The sequence below is a fragment of the Stenella coeruleoalba genome (assembly GCF_951394435.1).
Source record: "Stenella coeruleoalba genome assembly, chromosome: 2".
NCBI classification, from domain to species: Eukaryota; Metazoa; Chordata; class Mammalia; order Artiodactyla; family Delphinidae; genus Stenella; species Stenella coeruleoalba.
In genome coordinates this window covers 176,315,129-176,333,483 of record NC_137147.1, presented here as the reverse complement: position 1 = coordinate 176,333,483, position 18,355 = coordinate 176,315,129, and the positions used below count along the sequence as shown (strand labels likewise).

The window sequence follows — 18,355 nt, the reverse complement described above, 5'->3', positions numbered from 1 at the left end:
GGACATATATACACCACCAAATGTAAAATAGATAGCTAGTGGGAAGCAGCCACGTGCTTTGTGACCACCCTGAGTGATGGGATAGGGAGGTTGGGAGGGAGACGCAAGAGGGAGGAGATATGGGGATATATGTATATGTATAGCTGATTCATTTTGTTATAAAGCAGAAATTAACATACCATTGTAAAGCAATTATATATACTCCCATAAGGTTGTTAAAAAAATATTCAGTAGATCTTAAGCTTATAAATCAAGAAATAACAGTTAATGCATGCAGTATCCTATATGGAGACAAAAACAGAATGACTTGCTTTTATTCTGCCTGATCAACTTAAATACACATAACATACACAGGTTCTTTCTCCAGATTAGTGAATAAAAACAATTTTGATGAGTATTTGTAAGTAAACATTGTCACATTATATACGCCATCATATTTAAAATTTGCCTTCATGGTTGAGGATGGGTAAGAAAATTGTTTCTATTCAGTGAAATAACTGTTTTGGTTTTTCTTTTCGAGATGAACAGCTTATCTTTAGGAGTCTAAGTAATTACAATTTTTTAGAAAGAGTTATAAGTTTGTCATTTTAAATTCAGTGCCATCTGTTTACTTAATAAAATCACTTGATATTTGAGATGTCCAATGGCCCAGAACTTATTTTTATATCATTGGAACTGTCTTCTTGACCCATAGAGAATCACTGAACACATTGTAGGACTGGGAGAGATTTTTCACAATTGAGTTTTATTTATTTGAATGTCAATGTTGAAAATAAATTTTAATAACCTTTATGAACAGGTTGTAAAACTTCAGATAATTTATGACCATCTTCTCTATGTAATCTTTAAATTTTTAAATTGAACTCTGCCATGTTTTATTAAGTCATCTTTTCTATCCAGTGTAGACATGGTCATCTTTTTAATCTTAGCATCTGTGTGAAGCAGCAAACATGATACTGTACTCTGACGTGTTTTAGAGAACGTGGTTGGAAAAAATGTAGCTTGCTACCCTATGTAAATAGGAGTTTTCTAGTTAATATTGAGGGGGGAAAGCACAGAATCTAACTGCAGGGACCTTTTAGGAGCTCAGAGTCATCAAGCAGCAGGGGTTTCACAGAACCCGCCAATAGAAGGTTTCTTGGTGAAGAGAGGACAGTCCGATGACACAGTTGAGACGTTCTGCATCTCCAGATTTCTGGGAAGGACTTTTTTTGACACCAGCTCTGTAGGCTGGCAAGCGTCTTCTCCTTCAGTTTGCTCCTTTCTCTCCTGCACTTCCGAGAAACACCAGAGAAAAACTCTGCAGGGCGTGTTTTCCACTGTGAAGCAGACCCTCTGCCTTTAGGGGTCCCCTAGGCTTGCGCCTGGACTTGGACTAGACTCCTTGGAAAGTGGGCACCTGGAGAGCTGTCAGGGATGCAGCATGCACCCTTGCGGGCACAGGTTCACAAGACAGGTTTGGAATGAACCTGGGATGTAGATGGAGAAGGGAGGTCCTGTGAGCCATGGCCCAGAAGGGGACTGTACTTGAGTGTTGCTGTGACAATGGATGTGCCTGCAGAGACGGGAAGAGGAGGCACCCAAAGCACGGCCAGCAGTCTCCTCCTGCCCACTGAGCCGGGCAGGTTCAAAGCTCTGCCCTTGCCTTGGGCACAGCGGCAGTGCCTCTGTCCCTGGGACGTACCTGAGGGAGGGCCTCTAGAAAGGTTGCTGGTTTAGATGAAACCGGGAGGCTAAGTAAGGCTCAGGCTGTCCGCTGGAGACAGTGGCTGGGGGCTCCTGTCTCAGCCCCGCCAGCCCCACCTCAGCCCCCTGTATCCAGCCGGGCCAGTGGGAGAACTGGGAAGGGGCCTGCCCCCTCTTCACTGTGGCTTATGTTTGCTAGGCCAGTTATGGTGCACCAGTGATGCAGTGTTTTCCCTCTTCTGTTTCCCTCCCAGTGTCCCCTTTTCAGGGTTTTCTGGAGGATTTTGTTGTTGTTTTTCTTCCTCTCTTCATTTGCGTTTGAGGATCGTGGTCAGTGGAGCCCCACCATCCCCTGGAGGGACCCTGTGGTTTCTGTGCGAAGAGGCACCTGCTCCCACTTTGATGAGGGTGAAGGGCAGCGGGTTGCCGTTTGTTATATTCATGCCCCTCCACCACCACGGGCGATGCTTTAAAGGTTCAACTCCTGTACAGAGAAGGATTTGCTACGTTTGCAGTTGGGTGTCAGCATCAGGACCCGTGGGTGTCTTCCCCACTCACGCGTCCCACCGGGCACCTTGACTCTTCGATCCAAAGTTCCTTAAAGGGGCACAGCCTGGCCTGGTCCGCAGCCTCAGGGGTCTGGGATCCCTGTGGCACTTCCTGAAGTCCAGGTTGGCAAGAGACTGTGGGGTCTGAGGCCAGCCGGAAGGGGGGCTCCTCCAGCAACCCAGGTGGCAGCCGGTCCCTACCTGGGACCCTTCCCTCCCACCCAGCCAGGGGGCTGGGTTCCAAAGCGGTGAGCGAGCTCGTGGCCTGGCACGGGGCTGGAGTCTCCCGGCCCCGCCGGGCAGTGCGTCCAGGGTCATTCAGGTGCCAAGCATCAGGAAATCATTTTGTGCAACCACCTGAAGCAGAGATATTTTTAAAAAAGCATAAATTATTCTCAGTTGTGCTGTGATGATCCTGCCTTTTTCTTTTCCCCGTGACTTCGCATCAGTGATTCTTTCACATCAGGTAAATCTTGAGAAAGCCTTGGTGCCCCTCCCTCCCGGGCCCCACTCAGTACCCATGCGTGTGCACCCCCAGCCTTTCTCAGTAGTTAAGACGTTCTAGGCAATGCCATAGGCACAGCTGACTGTGTGTCTCTGAGTGCAAGAAACTCAAGTCATCTTAAAAAAATACCAAAAAAAAAAAATTTACAAGAAAAGAAACACAAAAAAATCTTTTTAGGCCAGAGTTTTCTACAGGTACTAATGAATATTTTTCTTAATCCTTGGAAGTTTTATGTGTTTAATATTTCTTAGTACCAGTAGCATTAATTTATACTTTTGTAGCAACACAATATTTTTATAAACAGCCAGTGCATTGGCTCAAGTCTCCACAAGGGGCTTATGCAGGGTTTTCTTGGGACCTGTGTACACTGTACTGTATTTAAAAAAACAAGTTACCTAGTGTCACCCTTGCTGTGTTAATTAACAGAAGACGTTGTTTCCGGTCTCCTGTGTCATTGGTGTGGACCCAGCAGTTCTCCAAGGAGTCACGTTGCCCGGGGGTTGAGTTGACGGTTCTTGTGATATGTAAACCCCCAAGACCAAACTTGAGGGTTTATTTAGGCTTTTTTTCTGTTTGTCCTTTGGATTTTTGGTTTCATTTCGTTTTGGTACCATTTGCCATTTACACCCAAATCAGTTTTGTGGCGTTTAAAACTTTTACTGATGTCAAATGGAGGAAAGGAACAGAAAAAAAAAAAAAAAAGATTTTTACAAGGTAATAAAATTTAAAACTGAGCTGTTTAAATGTTGCTCTTTTTACCTGTCTGTTCTTGTCCAAAAGTGGGACATTCCTAGGGAGAAGAGGAAAGTTCCACTTGGTTCCTTAAATCGCCAAAAGCCCCTGCCGGAAATTCAGCACCCCCTACACCCCGAATTCTTGCAACATTATTTCCCAGTTGGTTGATGCCAAGGCAAAAAGACATTGTTTTAATGGTTAGGGAGGATCAGTTGCTTAAATGATTTCATCTCAGTGTTGTATTTATGGTTTGACAGTAAAACTACCTTGTGGGGGGGAAGGATGTGGGTGAGGTGAACTGTAGTACAGTGTACGTACATGGACCTCCTCAAAGAAGGAGACAGTTTCTGTTAAGTAAGGTAGAGAATGCTCCAAGAAGGCCTTCTGAACGATGGCAGAGTAAAACCTTTCGATCTGTACCTTGGGAGGGAGCGAGCCCTGTGTGCATGGGCAGGGTGTTCACATATACCATGGTACTCTTCATGAGTTAGTTGAAAACCTGCAGATCTCCTGAACAGGTAGAAGAAATGATTTTGAACAGTAGATGCTTAAGGAATTTAGAACTTTATTGTTAAAACAAGGTGGTGTAACATTTGTTTTATAATATATTAAATCATTTCTTCTTTTAGAAGCCAGGCCTTTTCGTACTGAGACATGTTAATATACTTTAAATGCCCAAGTATTACCTGATAGAACATTTGGACATTTGTCCTGTTATGTTTTTCATCTCTCTAATCATCATTTTTCCCTTTGCCTCATTGACTTCCTTTTTTATATTTGGGGCCTAAGATTAAATTACTTGGGTCACTTTCATATTTTCCCCTTGAACTGGAACTAATTATGGACTTAATTTTCAATGCAAATTCAAGACAAGGGCTTTAAATTTGAAAATATGATACTTTAATATTATTAGAATTATCTATATATAAAGTGTTAGACAAATAAATTAGGCATTTTTGGTTTTGTGCATTTGAATCTCTGGGATGACAGCTGCTGGTACAACATAAAAATAGTTGGAACCTACCTGTAACATCTAATTTCATCTTCAGAAGATCAGTGACTAATTTCCTTGGTAATCCATTTCAGACTTTCTTTTGAAGTTGGGAAGATGAGTTTTACATTCCTTTTTGTTCTCTCTTATGGTTATAAAAGGACTCTTTGTATGTGTATACAGAGTGTCACCTTTGACCTTTCCTATGATAAAGCAGTTTTCCTTTTAGATAAGAACACATGAAAACACACTTCTGTTTAAAGGCACAGTATATAGAGAAACTGAATTTAATGCAAAGGAGAAACAAAACATTTAACTGTTCCTGCATGAGCAGACTGTTCTTACAGTGGTATCTGTTCCTGGGAATCTAGATAGAATTCTTTCTACAGAGCAAGCTCCTTTGTGTATCACTCTTCAGTGTAACATTAACAAGACTACTGCAGTTACATGATAGAGCCCTTTTTGAGGGTGTTCAAAAGTTGGACAGTTCTACTTTACCATTAATACATTCCTCTACATGTATCCACAGTTTTAAGGAAATGAAGTAAAATGATGCTTTATAGATCTTATTATAAAGAATATTCACTTCTATGTATCTTGAATTACTGGGTAAAAGTCTTGGGAGTTGGAATATAATTAGATTCACAGTTGGGCATTTTGTAAAATAATAGGGTTTTCTTATGTATTAATGCGGTTTAGTCATCCCATCCGTTTATCCTAAGTATATTTTAGAGTTTGTGCATTTGTTTAAATTTCATGCCTTATCTGCTACAGAAAGGAAATGGATTTAAGAGCTAAAGTATTAATCTTTATAGTTTAAATCATAACTTGTCATGTTTCTGTATTGGTTTTTATGAATTTTTTTTCTCTTAGTTAATCATGTCAGTGATGTCACCCAGCTTACTGAAATTAGTTCCTCTTTCCATTTGAATTTGTTTCTTACAACTTTTTGTTACAGTAGAACCCAAATAATTGTCCAAGCAAGATAAAGTATCGCTGATATAAAGGCCTAAAGGCGTTCTGTTATGAGTGAAGTCCGTGAGTTTTCATTAGAATCAGCATTGATGAGTCCACATCTCTACCTGTCCGTCTAGAATTGATGAAAATAATTGTAGCAAATGGAGCGGGTAGCAGAAAAGGCCTTACAGCATATATTTAATGTATGATAGTGAGTATTAACAGGTTTATGATTTTGTTTATTTTCCTGTGCTTTTGTTTATGTTATCATCTGCCCAGGTTGTGATCACAGTCCTGCTCAGCATTCATGGTCCAGCCTTGCTTGACAGCTTTCGTGATGTGATTGCTGATTCTCTCGCTCCCTTATGCTCGTGGAATTTCTTTAAACTTCCTACCTCCTTGTGATCGGGTACTACCTGATGTAGCTGCTTTCCCCCAGTACCTAGTAGAGCAGACACTGGGCATGGTGCTAAGTACTGTTGAAATGCAAGGATTCATAATAACATTGTAGGGACTTCCCTGGCAGTCCAGTGGTTAAGACTCCACGCTTCCACTGCAGGGGGTGCGGGTTCAGTCCCTGGTCGGGGAACTAAGATCCCGAATGCCACGCCGTGAGGCCAAAAATAGTAATAATAATACATTATAATAGTTTACTAGGTAATTCTACTGAGTGCTTGCTCCGTATCAGGCACTGTGATAAGCATCTTACATGCATTTGTCATTCAATCCTCAATGCAACCCTGTGAAATACGTTCCGTTTTCATCTACATTTTATACTCTGGGGCCAGAGAAAACTAACACCTACTGGCTAAAGCAAGGATTCTGTCTCCCGAGCTTTTAGCTACTTCTGTCCCTTAGGAAAACAAGCAAATTTTTATTGTAGTGTGAAACGGAGATTGAAAGAGGGGAGGGGGGTGCAGAGGGCTGATACTTGAATTAAAGGACATGACGTATATTAGACTTACATGAAATGAATGTATTCTAGTCTTGGGAAAAGCGTAAGCAAAAAGGCAAGAGATGTGGGTTGGGAAACTTCGGGCTGTATTTGGAGAATAGTAATTGGTTCAGTATGGCTGAACCATACTCGTTGTGCTAGGAGATTAAGATGGAAGCAAAACTTGGGATCAGGTACAGCACCAGCTGAAATAATCATTTCTCCCCAGACCATCTATACTATGTTTGTTTTGTTTTGTTTGGTTTTGGTTTTGGTTTTGCGGTACACGGGCCTCTCACTGTTGTGGCCTCTCCCGCCGCGGAGCATAGGCTCCGGACGCGCAGGCTCAGCGGTCATGGCTCACGGGCCCAGCCGCTCCGCGGCACGTGGGATCTTCCCGGACCGGGGCACGAACCCGTGTCCCCTGCATCTGCAGGCGGACTCTCAATGACTGCACCACCAGTGAAGCCCCCCATCTATACTATGTTTGCATGCTTATCTTGATATGAAAGGCTAAACATGAACATTCAAGTCATGAATGTAAAGCCTATTCATGGAAGTAGAACAGTTACTTAATGAACAGTAAGAACTTCTCTGTGAAGCTTGATAAAACTTAAGAGTATTAAAAATTGAGTATTTTCACTATTTTTCACAGTAAAACCCTGTTTAAAATAATAGAAAAGGAGGTAGGATTTGGGGGAATGTAGGGTCAGGGAGGTCCCTCACTTTGCATTTATACTAATCCAAGCCTACCAAGCTTAAATGACCAGTGTTGTGTGGACTACTATGTCAGTCATCTTTCTAGGCATCCATTTTCATAGGAAACACAGGAAGTGTGTATATGTGGAGATTCTCCATATGCAGCTTGTATTGTTAAAATCAGTGTCAGTGGGTAGCATGGAGGAATAGAAGAGGAAAAAATAGGTCAAGTTTGAATGGGACGAGCAGATATTATACATGTGACATAAGCGAGCTGAAACCCCAGCCAGAATATTAGGGTTTAATTCTTTTTGCCAGCTTCCTGAAGTCACAAACAATCCTAAACTTTGAGTGATTTACGCAGTAGTAGTCAAGAAGTGGGGAGGGGAGGCAATGAGAGCAGTCCACCCCAGGTAGGTGGGATGTTTGACCACTGAAATTGTCTAGAACTGCCTGCATGGGATGATGATAAAGAGGAATTTGACAAAGTGAGTTTTATTACGTTTAAACTGCAAACAGTGCACCGTCTTTTTGCCTGTGCTGGGGCAAACTGTTCCCACCATAGCCCTCTCCCCCCACACACACACCGAAGCTTCTTTCTCTTAATTTGTATGCTGGCTGCACGTGTCCTCCAGGTGCCTCTCCCCTGCTGTGATCTGGACCGAGGAGTAGCCTCTGTCAGGAAGGGGCAGTTCTCTGGCAGAGGGAGAAGAGGAAGATGCCTGGCCCAGCCACTGATGACACTTAAAGCTCTTCCAGGAGCTGGCAGAATGTCACTTCTGCTTGTATTTCTCTGGCCAAAAAAGGCACCTGGCTAATCCCTGATGTCAGTGCGGCTAGGAAGTAGACACCCACAAAGAGGTACTACGGGTCCCATAGCAAAAAGCAGCGATTGTACTCTTACAGGGAAGCGCAAGGAATTGAGAACAACGGTACCAAATCTACCACCATGGGTAACTGTGGGTCCACGTGATTTAACAGAGTTTAATTTAAAGGATATAAAGAGTCTTTGCCTAGAAATAAGGAGGAATTTTTGACTGTCAGATTGATTTTTGCCCAGGTGATTATATAGTATTAATTTCTATCATTTAAAAAAGTCAGATAATCATTTTTCTTGAATTTTGTAGGTGTCCATGTGCCTAGAGAGTAATGGCTGTGTTAGCTGTTTCTTTAATGACATACAGTAGTTAAATGGCAAAGAGCTTCTCTCGGTCCGGTTCTTCATAGTAAACGAGAGAACACAGAAAGTGATTCTAGATGCATAAGAGAGTGGACGCCTTGGGCCTGAGGGATGAATTCTCTGGCAGAAACCACTGGAGAAAGGCTAGAGGGGTCCCTACTGTGAGTTGTACAGTCGTGGCAATAGGGAGAAAAAGAAGTCCAGTGGTTAATATTAATAATTGTAATGATCATGGCAGATCATATCTGTCGGAGACTTTCCTCCTACTACCTTATTTCACTTACACATTTAGAGTGTATGTTCCTGTGTAGAAAGAATCCCAAAGGGCTTTGCTTTATGTTTCCTACCCTGACTTCTCTGCTGACACAACACAAGTCAGCAGTGGGCTGTTTTGGAGTAGCTGGGCCTTTTGCGCATTGTTTGGGAAATCATGGAAGAGTAAGAAAAAAGACCACTGTCCTACATACTTTCAATTAATGGCATTAACTGAATTCTGTTTCTGACACTGGCACTGAAGAACATTATATACTTGAGAGCATTTGACAACTGATTTACAGTATGTTTCACACTGGTTCCCAAATTATTTTCCTAGGTAGGTAGTGAAGAGTCAATATGGAACATACAATAAAGTGATTTTTTTTTTTTTTTTTTTTTTTTTTGCGGTACACGGGCCTTGTGGCACACGGGCCTCTCACTGTTGTGGCCTCTCCCGTTGCAGAGCACAGGCGCCGGACGCGCAGGCTCAGCGGCCATGGCTCACGGGCCCAGCCGCTCCGCGGCATGTGGGATCTCCCTGGACCGGGGCACGAACCCGCGTCCCCTGCATCGGCAGGCGGACTCTCAACCACTGCGCCACCAGGGAAGCCCAATAAAGTGATTTTTAAAGCAAAATTTTACTTAAAGCCTAAAGGGAAATTATATACCAGTTAACTTTATTATTTTTTTGGAAGGACTCTTAGTAGCACTATCAGATGTTGTCTGCAAGCTAGAATGTCATCTATGTGTGCATGACCATTCCTGAAGACAAGTTCTCAGAGGCTCCTTGATTACTCCTGACAGCAGATTGCTCCTGATAATGATGAAAGGTATAATAAATAAGCTTTAAAGACCTTTCCAGTAATGAGCTACATACTTACACCTAGCTAACGAGCTGAACACGGGCCTTCCTTATATTTCTGTAGGTGTTTAGAAGGGTAGCTAATTTTACAACATTTTAAAAGGTTTATGGTGAACAGACAGTGCTACATGAAAAAGATATTTGTTTCATGACTCTAGGATATTAGATAGTCCCGTTACACCTTGGTGGTTTTTTGGTTTGTTTGTTGGCTTTTGGGGGTTTTTTCCCCCCTCTTCTCTTCTGTAGCACTTTGCCAGTTAAGGGAAGTTGGGTAAGGCTAGATAATTTTAAACGCTATATTGTTTAGCAATCCCTGTTGACCAGTAAATTGGCTGAGAAGGGGTTGTTTGCCCTAACAGTCCTGTGATGAAAGCATCTGACTATATTTGACTAATGTAGAGAACTACTTTTAAAGTTAACAATGTTGATGATAAATCAGAGTTTAAAAGCATAGTGAATTAAAATATTATTTAAATATTAGACTCATGTTTAGAATCTCTTGCTAGTGGGAGTACCTTAAAGAGTTTCAGGTGCAGTACACAGTGAAGTCTTCTCCTAAGTGCTACAACTGGGGATGAAAAAAAAGAAAATGCTTACAAGTATCCTTGCTGACTTAGATAATTTGGAATTACATCATTGGAATCTCTACTTATTTATAACTCAACAGTTTTTTGAGGGTGGGGGATTAATGTATGTTTGAATGTTATTTGAGAAGGTAATTTTAAGATAATATTAATAATATTTATGGAAACATAGGAACATATTTTTCTCTCTTCCACTAGATTGTGACATTAAATGTATAGACTAGGTCTTTATGTCATCTAATAGGCTTGACAGTATCAAAACATTATGGCCGTGTGGATAGTTATATGGGAAAAATAAATATGTAATCTGAAAGCTATTGCCATATTAAGTCTTGGAAATGGAAAATCTGAGGGTAGAATCCTCTTCTTTGTATTATTATTCACACCTACACAGTCTTTACGTAAGAGTTCTATTTTACTTTATCCTTTCTAGTTAAATCATTTCATGTGCAATGAGAAAAATTTGGCAGTTATATCTCACACAAGTTGTATATCTTAAGGTTGTAAAGGACTCTTTCTCAATTAATGGAATTCTATACTTGCTGTTCAAACTTGCTATGCAAATACGAAATATATGTAATATTAATATATTACCAAAATTACTACATGGATCATTCTGCTCCAGGTCTTAAACCGGAAGCCTTGTTCAGAGGTGTTTAAGTTAAATAAATTGGTAAAAGTGAGTGTTGGAATTTGTTATTTTAAATCGAATTAGAAAGGTAAAAGGAGTTCAGGATGAAGCACTTTAATGGGAAGAGAAGGTGGTTTCGTAACTTGTCCTGATTTCATCTATAAACGTTTAAACATTATATAAATATAAACAAGCTTTAACTAAGAGATCTTTTTCTATAATAATCTAAAAAGCATTGTAAACATTCAGAATAAGCAAGCAATAATCAATTTGGAAGATTGTACTGGTTTTGATTTGTGGATGAAAACTTTTGGAATGTTTTCATTAGAATTTACTGTAATCTTTTTTGTTTTGGCCTTTGTTTTTTTTCACCCCTCTTGTATAAACACATCTTAAAATAAGTGATATGATTAAGAATGGTTAATTCCTAAGGAGTTTAGCGTATTAGCTATTAGTATATCACTGAGACCAAAGGAGCAAGCAAGATTTTTGTTTCTTAATCGTTCAAGACACAATTTGCGTTATTAGTCATGACAGTTAGAGTTGATGGTTTTATTATGTGGAACCTGACCACTACCACTGGGTTGTATTTTGAGAGGAAAAAAGGAATTTCTGTTTTGGTAGTTTACATCTGGAGGTTTTTTGTTGTTTCCTCACAGCGTTTTGAGATACTTGTTTCACACTTTTAAGCTTCAAGCAAGAACTTCTCTAAATTCCTTTTTGGAAATACTCTATTCTGACGTCTTTGAAGTAATCTGCGTTCACCTGTTTCCGTGTCTTACCTGGCAGGCTCTCCAGCCTTGACCTCCTCTAGGGCCCATGGCCTCTTTCTCCTGGCGCATGAGAAGCCTACGATGGGCAGCCCTGGGTGATCGTAGTGTGCCGAGCATTAAGACAGCCACGTGCGTCACCTGCAAACCCTGCACGTTCAGAGTCAGTTCGTTCTCCCATCGACACTGATTTCCCTGCCTAACTACTCCTTGCCTCTCACAGTTCTCAGTCCTCTTCAGCTCTGTCAGTTCCCCTTGTGCTACACTAATTCACATCTTTCTGCCTCTCATGATTCTGTTCCTGCCAGCTAGAACTTCCTACCCTCTTTTCTCTCTCAGATGAGACCCAAAATATCATCTTGGTAAAACCTAGTAAGGTGATTAAGATATCATTATATCTGCAGATGAGTCAAAAGAAGGCATGTTTACTCAGTGTTAGAGCATTTGGGGAAAAAATATAATATATTCTCTAAATCATGGGTCAGCAAACTATGGCCCACAGGCCAAATCAAGCCTTACCACCTATTTTGTAATTTATTGGAACACAGCCATGTGCATTTGTTTATATATCGTACCATCTTGCTGCCTATGCATTGTATTATCATGCTACCTTATGGCCTGCAAAGCCAAAAATATTTACTTTTTGGCCCATTACAGAAATCATGTGGCAGCCCTTACTCTAAACGAACACTTGTTAAACCAGAGTATGCCAGGAGTTTCCCCTAGGCTTCAACTGATCTTTCTATATCAGGCCAGGCCTATTCAAACAAGAGCTAAGAACACATTTTCTGAAGCCTAATTTTTTTATATGTTCATAACCAGAGGCAGATGATAAGCAGTGAACATTTCATTAAGTTTAATTTTTTTCTACATAAGCATAGTATATTTTTTATTTGTACCACTTGGAACTTAGAGATGAGGCATCAGGTAGTTCACGTTAAATTTTTTTTTTTTTTTTTTTTTGCACTCCTGCATTTTCTGAAATCTTTAATGCCAGAGAATTTGATGCAGACCTTTTTCTCTGGCTAAAAATGGAATCTTCCTTGTTCCCCCAACTTTATAAATGGTAGTAATTTCCCAAAACTTCACTTTGTAGGAAGATTAAAATGATGCTTCATTTATATTCTCTGCCACCTCTTCCCCCAAAAGAGTGTTTGTTTGATTTTGACCAAGAAAAACAATATTCCCTTTCCTACTATTTAGATCATACTTTTAATTAATATTTAGAAATTTTGAAGTAATGTTTTAAAACTCATTTCAAACTTTGGCTCATCACTTACTAGTAATAAAGGTTGAAATGCAACAGATTGTGAATAGGAAGAATGACTATATCTTTATCTTGTGTCTCCAAATGTTCCCCCTTGCGTAAAATCTCATCTCCAGCTGTATACCTTCTCCTCCATGAGGATTTCAGTGGCAGCACTCATCCACAAATTCCAACAGCCATTCTAAAGGGAAGAATTGAAAAAAGGAAGGAGAGTTGGAAATAGTTCAGGGGGCTAAAGCTTATTCTGGAATCCACGTAGAAATGTTTGCAATTAAGGTTTGGGAGTGGTAAAAGAAGCTAAGGAGTAATAATAACGATAGCCCTGTGCTAGTAATTGCTCCCTAAATCTGAGAGCTGACGCTGCAATCCTAGCCTTGATATAAAGGTAATTATAGAGCTAAGACTGTCCTGGTGATGTATTGGACACAGAAAAGCACTTTAAGAAATATTGTTAAAAATAGGTTAAGTGAACAAAGTTAACCCAAGAATCTGGCAGTATTCTACCAGAATTTTAAATGCCTTCTTTCTTTGGCCCAGCAATCCTACTCTGGAACTCTGTCCTACAGATACAACTGTTCATGTATGAAATTACATGTTCAAGTTTATTTGGTGCAGCATTGGTTATGGCAAAAGATTAGACACGATCCAAGTGTCCAGCAGTAAAGGACTGGATCATAAAATCAGAAAGGCATTGAAGGTTGAACCAGATGAAAGCATGTCCTTTGACATGTGTATTATCTACAAAATAACATTGAAAATGCACGAAAAGGAGACCCTAAAAGTTGCTAACACAGGATGGTAAAAGGGAAATAATTGTACATCACCAAATTTTACTATGTTATAAAATAACAGATTTTAAAAAGTACTTTATCATTTATTTTAACACATTAAAACTGTGTAGGAGCTTGTATATATTCCGTTGTTTTGATTCCCGTACCCATTTGATTTCTACTCCTATATGAACCGAACATACTATTGAGGAGGTGTTCAGGCATGGCCCAGTAAGAACTACTCTAGGGGCTTCCCTGGTGGCACAGTGGTTAAGAATCTGCCTGCCAATGCAGGTGACACGGGTTCAAGCCCTGGTCCAGGAAGATCCCACATGCTGCAGAGCAACTAAGCCCGTGTGCCACAACTACTGAGCCTGCGCTCTAGAGCCCGCGAGCCACAGCTACCGAGCCCGAGTACCACAGCTACCAAGCCCACATGCCACAACTACTGAAGCCCACGAACCTAGAGCTCGTGCTCTGCAACAAGAGAAGCCACGAACAAGAGAAGCCCGCGCACCACAGGGAAGAGTAACCCCTGCTCACCACAACTAGAGAAAGCCCGCATGCAGCAATGAAGACCCAACGTAGCCAAAAATTAATTAATTAAGTTTTTAAAAATAACTACTCTAATTGACTCTTAGAGTTTATTCATCTTTGAGGTAAGGGCAGGATGATTAGGACAAAAGTTAATTAGTGCATTTCTTACAAAAATGTATTTCCACAGAGAAACAGCAATTTAAATTCTTTTTGACTTTTATACCCCACAACTTTTTTTTTTTTTTATTGAAGTATAGTTGATTTACAATGTTGAGTTAGTTTCTGGTGTACAGCAAAGCGATTCAGTTATACAAATATATATACTCTTTTTCATATTCTTTTCCATTATGGTTTATTACAGGATATTGAATATAGTTCTCCATGCTGTACAGAAGACCATGTTGTTTATCTATTTTATATATAGTTGTTTGTATCAGCTAATCCGAAACTCCGAATTTATCCCTCCCACACCCCCTTTCCCCTTTGGTAACCATAAGTTTGTTTTCTGTGTCTGTGAGTCTGTTTCTGTTTTGTAAATAAGTTCATTTGTATCGTATTTTAGATTGCACATATAAGTGATGTCATACAGTATTTGACTTTCTGGCTTAATTTAGTATGATAATCTCTAGGTGCATCCATGTTACTGCAAATGGCATTATTTCATTCTTTTTTATGGCTAAGTAGTATTCCATTCTGTGTGTGTGTGTGTGTGTGTGTGTGTGTGTGTGTGTGTGTGTGTGTGTGTGTGTGTGTGTGTACAGCACATCTTTTTATCCATTCATCTGTGAATAGGCATTTAGGTTTCTTCCATGTCTTGGCTCCTATAAACAGTGCTGCTATGAACATGGGGGGGCATGTATCCTTTCAAACCATGGGTTTCCCCGGATATATGCCCAGGAGTGGGATTGCTGGGTCGTATGGTAGTTCTATTTTTAGTTTTTTAAGGAACCTCCACACTGTTCTCCATAGTGGCTGCACCAATTTACATTCCCACCAACAGTGCAGGAGGGTTCCCTTTTCTTCACACCCTCTCCAGCATTTATTATTTGTAGACATTATGTGGCCATTCTGACTTGTGCAAGGTTGTAACTCATTGTAGTTCTGAATCCATTTCTCTGATAATTAGCGATGAGCATGTTTCCATGTGCCTATTGGCCATCTGTATATCTTCTTTGGAGAAATGTCTATTTAGGTCTTCTGCCCATATTTTTTTTTTTTTTTTTTTTGCGGTACGCGGGCCTCTCACTGTTGTGGCCTCTCCCGTTGCGGAGCACAGGCTCCGGACGCGCAGGCTCAGCGGCCATGGCTCACGGGCCTAGCCGCTCGGCGGCATGTGGGATCTTCCCGGACCGGGGCACGAACCCGTGTCCCTTGCATCTGCAGGCGGACTCTCAACCACTGCGCCACCAGGGAAGCCCCTTCTGCCCATTTTTTGAGTGGGTTGTTTTTTTGTTATTGAGTTGTATGAGCTGTTTGTATATTTTGGAAATTGAGCTCTTGTCAGTTGCATCATTTGCAAATATTTTCTCCCATTCTGTAGGTTGTCTGGTTTTTTTCTTTATGGTTTCCTTTGCTGTGCAAAAGCTTATAAGTTTGATTAGGTCCCATTTGTTTATTTTTGCTTTTATTTCTATTGCCTTGGGAGACTGACCTAAGAAAACATTGCTGTGGTTTATGTCAGTGTTTTGCCTGTGTTCTCTTCTAGGAGTTTTATAGTGTCATGTCTTATATTAAAGTCTTTAAGCCATTTTGAGTTTATTTTTGTGTATGGTGTTGAGGGAGTGTTCTAAGTTCATTAATTTATATGCGGGAAGGCTTTTAGCTTTTCACCATTGAGTATTATGTTGGCTGTGGATCTGTCGTAAATAGCTTTTATCATGTTGAGATATGTTCCCTTTATACCCACTTCTTAAAAAGGATTCAAGATGGTAAAAAGGGATGCTTGGAAACTTGTTCTCTGATGAGGTGTGTCTGAGTGAACACAATTACAGGCAGATGCTTGGACCAGATTTACGAATAGAGGAAAACAATTAGAACCTAGATTCTAGTTTCATGTCAGTCAAGTGTAGAGTTTCATAATGGTTGATATATGTGGAGTAAAGGTTTGTGAAGAGTCCAAGATAACAGTGAATTCTGTGCTTAGTTTTGGTAAATTGTAATATTGCTTACTTTGTAAAGAAACTAGTCATGATAGAGAGTTTTATGGGAAAAAGAAATCCGCCTTTTCGATATTTCCTTTAATAAAAGTTAAAATTCTGAACATGCAGAACTTGATTATTGATCTGTGCCTAGGCATTGATGTAACATACTTCCTAAAGTAGTAAATTTCAATTGCATTCCTATGTAATTGTTTGCTGTCGTATCTCTGGATTTAATTTTTAAATATTTGAAAACTAGAGTATGCTTCCAGTTAGATTTTTTACTTGGACAATAATATAAAGCAAAACTATCAGTCATTATTTTCAATGCCATTGTATTGTAGCTCGTTGATAGCATGCTTTTTTATGTTTTCAGGATATGGCTTTAGTTGCCCCTGAGGCTCCTTCAGAACAAGCCAGAAGAGTTTTTCAAACTTACGATCCAGAAGGTAAAAGATTTTATTTTTTATTAACATTGCCTCTGTTTTATATTTTCATATGTTTGAAATATATTGATACTTTCCTGAGTTTTATTTTTAAAGAGTTATGGGATTATTGAAAGAAATGTAGGCTTGCATTTCTTGAAATTTTTAAATAGGAAATGGTGAAAATGGGAACCAAAAAAAATAGGAAACTTCAGTGATCATCATATTCTCACATGGTATAAGGGTTTTGTGTTTCTTGTTGTACTAAAGTTATGGTTACTTGAATCTTGATCTCTGATGGTGTTAAATAGGGAAAAATACCACCTCTTGAATAACTTTTCAAAGAGCTTAAGTCATTTATTTATTTATTCAGATGAATAAATGTTTCAGAATATTTCTTTTTTTAATAATTGAGATATAATTGACATATAACATTCTGTAAGTTTAAGGTATACAGCATGTTGCTTTGATATATTTATATATTGCAAAATGATTACTATTTTAGCATTAGGTGTAACACCTCTATCACATCACATAATTACTTCTTTTTTGTGGTGAAAACAGTTAAGATCTGATCTGTTAACAATTTTGAAGTTCATAATACAGTATTGTTGACTGTAATCACCATTGCTGTTCATTAGTTCTCCAGAACTTATTTATCTACTAGTTGCAAGTTTCTACCTTTAAACAACATCTCCCCAATTAACCTACCTCAAGCCCCTGGTAACCACCACTCTACTCTGTTTTTACAAATTCAGCTTTTCTAGATTCCACATATAAGTGATATCATACAGTATTTGTCTTTCTACGTCTGATTTACTTCACTTAGCATAATGTCCTCAAGGTTTATCCATGTTGTCACAAAAGGTAGGATTTCCCTCTTTGTCATGGCTAAATAATATCCCATTGTGTGTGTGTACACACGCATAAACACTGTAATCTTTATCCACTGACAAACACTTAGGCTGTTTCCACAGCTTGGCTGTTGTAAATAATATTGCAGTGATTGTGCAGATGTCTCTTTGAACTGCTGATTTCACTACCTTCAGATATATACCCAGGAGTGGAATTGCTGAATCATATGGTAGTTCTGTTTTTAATTGTTTGAAGAATCTCTGTACTGTTTTCTTTAATAGAGATACCATTTTATATTTTCACCAACAGTGCATAAGGTTTCCCCTTTCTTCACAAATTCACCAACATTTAATCTCGTCTTTTTTTTTTTTTTTTTGGCCATGCCATGTGGCGTGTGGATCTTCCCTGACCGGGGATCAAACCCGTGCCCCCTGCATTGGGAGCGCGTAGTCCTAACCACTGGACCACCAGGGAAATCCAGTCTCCTGTCTTTTTGATAAAGTTCATCCTAACAGGTGTGAGGTGATACCTCATTATGATTTTGATTTGCATTTTCCTGATGATTAGTGATATTGAACAGTTTTTCATATACCTATTGGCCATTTGTATGTCTTCTTTAGAAAAATGTCTATTCAGGTCCATCGCTAACTTTTTAATTGAATTATTTGTGTTTTTGCTCTTGGGGTCTTTATATATTTTGCTTTATATATTTTGTGTATTAACCTATTATCAGATACATGGCTTGCAAGTATTTTCTTCCACTCTATAGGTTGCAGTTTTATTATTTCCTTTGCTGTGCAGAACCTCTTTAGTTTAATGCTGTCCCACTTGTTTATTTTAGTTTTGCTGGCTGTTCTTTTGCTGTCTTATCCAAGAAATCACTGCCAAGACCAATGGCAAGGACGTTTTTCCCTACATTTTCTTTTAGTAGCTTTACAGTTTGAAGTCTTACACTTAGGTGTTTGATCCATTTCAAATTGTTTTTTGTGAATACTGTAAGATAGGGGTCCAGTTTCATTCTTTTGC

General features: G+C 39.6%; 1 protein-coding gene across 1 annotated transcript in view; it reads left to right on the top strand.

The window, feature by feature from the left end:
* Positions 1-18,355, top strand: part of MINDY3 (MINDY lysine 48 deubiquitinase 3) — a 101,433-nt gene that overhangs the window by 60,226 nt on the left and 22,852 nt on the right. The window contains exon 11 of the mRNA XM_079915204.1: positions 16,426-16,498. Within this exon, the coding sequence (XP_079771330.1) occupies positions 16,426-16,498 (73 nt within the window). The remainder of the gene's footprint in view (positions 1-16,425; positions 16,499-18,355) is intronic.